General features: G+C 32.3%; 1 protein-coding gene across 1 annotated transcript; it reads left to right on the forward strand.

Annotated features, from left to right (window-relative positions):
- Positions 1-2,725: 2,725 nt before the first annotated feature.
- On the forward strand, positions 2,726-7,706 carry LOC101500980 (ABC transporter F family member 5). The gene is made up of 7 exons (XM_027334752.2): positions 2,726-3,694; positions 4,083-4,424; positions 5,742-5,882; positions 5,962-6,141; positions 6,269-6,424; positions 7,324-7,425; positions 7,509-7,706. Exons 1-7 carry the CDS (start codon positions 2,831-2,833, stop codon positions 7,689-7,691), a joined length of 1,968 nt encoding a protein of 655 aa, XP_027190553.2. The 5' UTR covers positions 2,726-2,830; the 3' UTR covers positions 7,692-7,706.
- The last annotated feature ends 631 nt before the right edge of the window (positions 7,707-8,337 follow it).

Below are 8,337 nucleotides of genomic sequence, written 5' to 3' on the forward strand. Positions count from 1 at the left end.
GATAAAAACATTTTTTATATGTGTTTTAATAACAAAAACTTTGTGAAATAAATGATTAAGTTTTATGAATGATGATCTACTACTATTGCACTTGAGTTTTATTTAAGAAACATGAATTGCATAACTGAACAAACAAGAAGTCATCAACAAGTGCATAAGTACATTCTCAATTGTTATGAAATAATGTTATCATGGTGAACAAGTTCATTGCAGTCATAAATAGTCATATTAGTTTGGCAAAATGATAATAATCAACTTTAAATAATAAATCATTTCAAGATTGAGTCATTTATTAATGATGGAAAAATATTCATCAGAATATTTTGATTATTCAATTAAAGAACAATTGATAAAATGAATATTTTTAGAAGAGCAACACGTAGTAAATCAGTTGGCATTTTGCACATTGTATTCCCAATATTTAATGAGCAATTAAAAATCAAGATTTGAAGACATACTTGTAAAAACAAATATGCAGGTTGATCTCCAAGTTGATGACAAATTGATCAAAAGAATATTTTGGTTTATAAAAGATTATTCTGGTTTATAAGAAGAACATTATGGTTTATAAAAGATAATTCTAATGAAAATAAAATCATATTTATTTATAAAAAAATAAAAACAACAGTGAAAACAAGATCATTATGTTCATAAAAACAACGGTCTAGACAAACCAATATCATTATGGTTTTTGACAGCATTTAGTCTAATCAAACCAATATCATTATGATTTGCGAAAGTATCAGCCTTATTTAAACAAGACCATTCTAGATAATTTACTCTAAAAATTAAATGAATCAAAACCTATATTTCAAGTCAATTAAACATCAAAACAACTCAGAAGTATGATCAAGTACAAAAGATTAAAGGAGACAAAAGAACATCAAAAATCACAACAAAATCAATCTCCAAATTGATGAAATATGAATAAGGATAATAGAGTATAATGTTGCTGCACTTTTTACAGAAAACTCGACATGCTTTATGAAACCAACAATTGACAGTTCACAACCATTCAATCACTTATCCATATTTGCCATACAACACAAAACCAAGAACAGTCTAATTATTAGAAAGAAAAAATATTGTGGTTATTTTCTTTTATTTAGTCTTTGATCTCTGGTGAATTGTTGGAAAAAAAGGATATATGGTGAATTGTAGTGTACATGTATTGTATTATCTTATATAGGTTTACATGATAATTGATAACAATAACCACTAACAACAACACAAGGACACATATAGTTAAGTTTTATTCACATTAAACGATATTTATTTTTTGTTTTTAAATCTTAACAATTAACAAATGTTCTATATTGTTAAATTAGAGGTTTTGTTCGAGTTTGAATTTAAAATTTTAGTTGTATTAATTAATGATGATAAAATTTATTATCTTTTATAAAATAAAATAAATAATATTTATTTTTTAAATTTCAACATTTAAAATGATTTAATTTATATAATTTTCAATTTAAATAGTTTTTATAATATAAATCAATTACAATTCTTAAATTATTATATATATTTTATTTTTATTAGAATTATTTCTAAAATTACAATATAATAACAGTATATGACAATTAATTAAACAATTAATATTTTTTTCTTAATATATACCAAAATCAAACTTCATACAGCAAACTCGAAACAAAATTATATATCTTTTGTCAAAAGAAAAATAAAATTATATATTTGTGTATCTATATATTTTGTCAGGTGCTGGATTGTAAAGTGACGCGTGTAGTGAAGATGGTGATGCAAGTAACCCAAAATAAACACACTCGTGGCATAGAAAGAGTGAGCCGTATAACACTAGTCTGCGCCACACAAAACTCATACTCTACCAGGATCGTTATCTGTAACTTGATTTTTCATATTTCCGCATTCTGTTCTGGCCACAAGAAACCCCACCCCATTCGCTTTCCACTTGCAATTTCTCCGTTGATATACACAAATAATCAAAGGACATTCTACTATCTACTTGGTTAACCATGTATCATTACTTAAAAGATATTTAAAATTTTAATAATTATAAACATCGTTTCTTTAAAAATAAACCTTAATGATTTACTTTTATCTTTTTGATAAAAATTTAACATTTTGATATAAATTTTTACAGTTTATTTAAAAAAAAATTAATTATTGCAATCTATATAAGATATTATGTTACTTTATTTTCTTATTATTGAATTATTCAAAAATAGTTCAAGGAGATACAAATTAAAATGAAAAAATATTAAAAGTTTGTAAATAATTTGGATACATTATTATTAAAAAAAAATCATTCATTTTTTAATAAAAAATTTAGTCGATTGAATTACTAAACATTGTAAAAATTATTATAATTTAGGCGCATATGATTTAAATTCTAAAAGTAATCAAATTTGAACTCTAATGTTTTTTGACTTTGATTTGGGACACCATTCTCAACATAGAAATAAAAGTAAAAGCTCAACATAGAAATAAAAGTAAAAGCTCAACAATTATCAAAAGTGCCTAAAAACATAACTTCGATAAAAAATTAAAATATATTTGTTTATTTTTATTGATTTTATCAACTTATTTTTAACTTAAAATAAATAATTTTATACCAAAAAAAGTAAAATGGAATAAATTATATAGTTTTGCTAATCATCATGCTTCTGTTTTCTTCTTTTACATTAAAATAAATTACAACTAAAAATGAAAGTTTAAATAAAATTTATGTGAGTGGAGCAGGAAAAGAAAAAGGAATAAGTAAATTATGTGAACCGCTTGAAACTTGCGAATGACATTTTGGTGGGTGGGGTAGAGAACTCGCTCGTATCACCTCTGTTCTCTACTCTATCTAATGGAGTTTACCGCAAAGCTTCATCATCCTGACCTCACCGCCTCATTTCTCTTATACACACGACGCCATGCTCTGCCACCTACCCTCACTCACACCTTTGCCACCACCAGACACAACAACATTAATACTAATTTTGTTTATCCCAATCGATTCTTCCACCCAAAAATATCAAATTCAACTTCATCTCGTTTACCTGCTGTAGCCGTCGACGACACTGCGTTAGCTGAAGACGACATTGAGTCGCTATTTTCCAAATCTTCCGTCGATGAACGAAAAAGCAACAAGCAATCGAAATCAAATAGCGGCGCTTCGAGTGTTTCATCTGGTGTTAAGTTGGAAAACATTCGCAAAACGTACAAAGGTGTTACCGTTTTGAAGGAGGTTAATTGGGAAGTGAAAAAGGGAGATAAAGTAGGTTTGGTTGGTGTAAACGGTGCAGGGAAAACAACTCAGATGAGGATTATTGCTGGTCTTGAAGAACCTGATTCTGGTAACGTGATCAAAGCTAAACCTAACATGAAAATTGCGTTTTTAAGCCAAGAATTCGAGGTGTCACCGAGTAGGACGGTTAGGGAAGAGTTTATGAGTGCTTTCAAAGAGGAAATGGAGGTTGCTGCTAAGTTGGACAAAGTGCAGAAGGCTCTTGAGGATTCTGTTAATGATTTGGAGTTGATGGGAAGGCTTTTGGATGAGTTTGATTTGCTTCAGAGACGAGCACAGTCTGTGAATTTGGATGTTGTTGATTCAAAGATAAGTAAGTTGATGCCTGACCTTGGTTTTGGTACCGAGGATTCTGATAGGTTGGTTGCATCTTTTAGTGGTGGATGGCAAATGAGGATGTGTCTTGGGAAGATTATACTTCAGGTATACTACACATAATGACGCGCTCACTGTTGTTAAATAACGGCTTTAGAGGTGTTACACTATAGCAGAACAAATAGATATTGTTACGGGATTCACTATTTAGTATAAGATATTGTTAAATAGGGGCGGCAGAACTTGAACAAACGACTATTTTTCATGATCCACTATTAACAAAACTGAACATGCTATAATTGTCGTGTATTGTGTATAGGGTATTGCAAATGACATTATTGTTAAGAGATGATGATTCTAGCGTAATCCCTTTTAGATGACCTATTGTTAACATATGCTCTAATGCTCATATATCTAATGTTACTTTGATGTTGATTATGTGGGTTTGAATGTGAAAGTGTTGCTGATAAGAATGAAAATTTGTCTTCATTTGCAGGAACCGGATTTATTATTGTTAGACGAGCCCACAAATCACCTTGATCTTGACACTATTGAGTGGCTTGAAGACTATCTTAATAAGCAGGATGTACCGATGGTTATAATTTCCCATGACAGAGCTTTTCTCGATCAACTGTGTACGAAAATTGTGGAAACTGACATGGGTGTATCCAGGACATTTGAGGGAAATTATTCTGAGTATATACTTTCAAAGGCAACTTGGATTGAAACACAGTATGCTGCATGGGAGAAACAGCAGAAAGAAATTGAACAGACAAGAGAGTTGATAAGTAGGCTAGGTGCCGGAGCAAGTTCTGGCCGCGCTTCTACCGCTGAGAAGGTACGTGTGATCAACTACTTAATTTAGATGTGCTATATACTTTTGCTTGTACAAAATGTTAACAAGTCAAAAATACTCATTAAATGGGTCAAAAACCAATTCTCTCAAAATCTCAATGATCAAGGTTCGTGAATTGATATATCTATCATTGTGAAGCCCATATAGTGATACTTCAAAAATGGAAAAATTTCAGTGTAACTGATATCGACTCGCGTCTGATACACATCCAGAAAGTATCCTATAAACTTCTTATTTATGTATTATTTAAAAAAAATTCTCAATACTTATCATATACATCTTCAATATGTCTTACCAACTAAAGACACAGCCGTCACCCTGACATGGAAGGACAATGATTGCGGCATTTTAAAGAAAAAACTTGCTGATTGTTCCATATCGCACAACACATCAAAATGAAGCATCTCTGCACCAACCAGTTTGTAATCCTGTACACTGCTGGGTCCATTTTTTCCCTGGTTGACACATCTGTGTTACGAGTTGCAGCATTATTTGGTGCATCTGCTTCATTGGTTTGGTTCACACATTTGCTGTACTCCCGTGTTCTTATTTTGCTTCCCAAGCTTCTTTGTAGTCGTACTCTTAAGTTTATCTGCAAAGTTGCTCTGGCCGCTTAGTTGTGTAATCGTGGCTTATTGTCTGGTGTTGTTCTCGCTTCATTTTTGCTGCTGTATTTTGTGCGCCTGCTTCATTGTTCTGATTTGCATATTTTCTGAGTTCTCGTGTCCTTATTTTGCTGCCCTAAGCTCTCTCTTTGTCCACTTTTTCACACAGCTTTACAACTATTGAGCATTCGTGTTATATATGTTTGTATTTATAAATTAGACTGTGCCATATCTTGATTTTTCAAAATGTCTTGTATCCCGTATCTGTATTGTGTGATGCATCTGGGCTTCTTAGCTCTAGCACATGACACATCCCTAATAGAAAAGCTTATTGAACTTAAAGCGTAGATAACGCACAAGCCCATCATACTTCGAGCTCAAATTCAGATTTTTATTTAAAAAATAGGAGTAGAAGGATCGAACGACTAGTACTAACCACTTGGTTATGGAGGATTTGTTACCAGGTGAAGTGCTTACTCTTTCAAAAACTTCGGGTGAAAGTTCATGAATTATTTTATGTCTAACAAGGTCTAACTAACCTTAAATAACCGTCACTTAAATGACTTAAAAATACAGTACTTGTGTTGATTACTGAAATCGTTGCATTATGCATTCTTCCACATTGTAAATGTTAATATTTTGTTGTTCTTATGTTATTTGCTTAAATAAACTCCTTTTGTATATGTGACAACAGAAATTGGAAAGACTTCTAGGCGAGGAACTAGTAGAGAAGCCATTTGAGCGGAAACAAATGAAAATCAGGTTCCCTGAGCGTGGAAGGAGCGGAAGATCTGTCATAACAGTTAGTAACTTGGATTTTGGCTTTGAGGATAAAGTGAGTTAGTTTGATATTTTTATATAAAACGTGTGTTTAAATGTTAAAGACATCTACTGATCATGTTTTTCTCTGCCAGACACTTTTCAACAAGGCAAATCTTACAATTGAAAGGGGAGAAAAAGTTGCCATTCTTGGTCCAAATGGATGTGGCAAGAGTACTTTACTGAAATTGATTATGGGTTTAGAGAAGCCAAAGAGCGGTGAAGTTATACTTGGGGAGCATAATGTATTGACCAACTATTTTGAGCAAAATCAGGTGTGCCATTTTATCTGAGGAAATGCTAACTGTAATAAAAAGAATCATTGGGCCCTCGGTTCCAATTCTTCAGGTCAAAACTTTCATGTGGTTGTATACATTAGTGCTGACTTGATTTAGTTAACAGGCTGAAGCACTTGATCTGGAAAAGACAGTGCTTGAGACAGTAGAGGAAGCTGCAGAGGACTGGAGGAGTGATGATATCAAAGGACTTCTTGGGCGTTGTAATTTTAAATCTGATATGCTTGACCGTAAAGTTTCTCTATTGAGTGGTGGTGAGAAGGTAGTTTCTAGATTTGTGTTTTCTTTTGCAGTTGACATTCATTTAGCATTTGTGAACAAATGAAATATTCAAATTCTAGTTTATTTCTGTGATTGAATGGTATGTTTTTTCGACATCAAGTTTGTATGTAATTCACATTAATTAGTTCTCAGTAACTGAGAATTACTTCTTTGCCTCTACCAGTTAGACAAATTTTCTGTTAAATACAGTAGACATTTAAAATATCCACTGCTTTACTTTGAACGGCAGTTGTTGCTTCAGTAGTATCTTTAAAACGAATGTCTTTGAAGAAATTTACAACAGTGGGACTCATATCATAAGGTGGTTTGGGGGAGTTGGAGTGACAAGGAGGTCATGGGTTCAACTCCCCCTCTGACAAAATTAACAACTAATTACTAACATCGACTATTTCAAAAAAAAGTAAAGAGCTACAGTGATGTTAAGATGCATAATCAGACCTCGAACATTGAGATGGTTGATTCTTTTAATCCCCCTCTCTTTGCATAAATGTATTTGAAAATTTTGGGAGGTATTTGTATACTTGCATTCTTTGGATATTACATGTACTGTAGCATCAAGAATAGTATATACATGAATTATTTTAATTTCATTAAGCGTGATTTATTCCTGACAAAAAAAGGAAACATGGTGCTATTAAGTTTTCACCATGGCAGGGTTCTAGGATGGGTCAGAGGGTCAGACTCTTTGTGCTATGAAGCTCCCCTATTTAACTCCTCACATATATATAATTTTTTTAATTAAACTTTTATGTGCTTCCATGGTACTCTTTGGATGTAACAATAGCTTTGCTAGTTTTTTTTCCCAATGTTCTACCCTTTCTCGCTAAATGCATATAATGCAAAACTATTTGGAGTTTAAATTGTCTCTTGTTTTACCAGGCACGGCTGGCTTTTTGCAAATTTATGGTAAAACCGTCAACTGTGCTTGTTTTGGATGAACCAACCAATCACTTGGATATACCTTCTAAAGAAATGCTTGAGGTCAGTCTCATTTTTCTTACATTTCTCTGTACTTAATGCTCACTATCACCCATGAGCCTAATGATTTATTATTCTTCTTTCAGGAGGCAATAACGGAGTACCAGGGCACTGTTATTGCAGTATCTCATGATCGGTACTTTATAAAGCAGATAGTTAATAGAGTGATTGAAGTTAAAGATGCCACTTTACAGGATTATGCTGGGGATTACAATGTAAGTCGATCAATACTCCCCTTATCCGCTGCTACCTTTTCTGCAGCCCATTGATTGTGCGAGTACTCTTTTTTGAAAAATTTAGAGGTAGTTGAAACAGGTTAACTGAACATTTTTTCTTGATACAATTTTTTTAGGACTTCATTAATTAGCAGTAGTAAAGTGTTTTTAGTTGGATTTTTGTTTCAAATTTTAGTTGGTTTCAAATTATTAGTCCCTGGAACCTTTTCTGATGTATTCTGTTTCATTTTGGTTCCTTTGTGATAGGGATTTGACATTTTCACCAACATATCTGGATTTAGAATTTAATTTTCTTCCCCTTTTAAAAAGTAAAATATAATAATTAAAACGAGAACAGTCTTCTGGATCCTTTGCTCATTTTGTTGTTGTCTTTCATCACACAAGTTGATAGATTATAGGGACCAGAATAAAAGTGAGTATCAAAATGATAGTGAATGCACCTGTGAGGGACCCAAATGACAAAATAACTGAGATTTGATTTGAGAGGGTAAAAAATAGTTTTTACTAAAATTAAGTGGCAAACCATTGCTATAAAGCTCTCACAGAGCAGGATTCAGGAAAGGATGGATCTATTATGTGTTTGTTGTTGATAACCTTATCTTGTATGTGTTCCGTTTTTTCAAGGGCTGCATGATCAGCCATTGCATGGCTCATTCTGACAAGTTTGAATCTGAAATTT

Source organism: Cicer arietinum, chromosome 5 (assembly GCF_000331145.2).
Source record: "Cicer arietinum cultivar CDC Frontier isolate Library 1 chromosome 5, Cicar.CDCFrontier_v2.0, whole genome shotgun sequence".
Classification (NCBI taxonomy): Eukaryota; Viridiplantae; Streptophyta; class Magnoliopsida; order Fabales; family Fabaceae; genus Cicer; species Cicer arietinum.

Coding starts and splice junctions, on each gene's coding strand:
- LOC101500980 (XM_027334752.2), top strand. CDS start 2,831: ATGGAGTTTACCGCAAAGCTTCATCATCCTGACCTCACCGCCTCATTT. Junction 3,695..4,082: donor TTGGGAAGATTATACTTCAG/GTATACTACACA, acceptor CTTCATTTGCAG/GAACCGGATTTATTATTGTT. Junction 4,425..5,741: donor GCGCTTCTACCGCTGAGAAG/GTACGTGTGATC, acceptor ATGTGACAACAG/AAATTGGAAAGACTTCTAGG.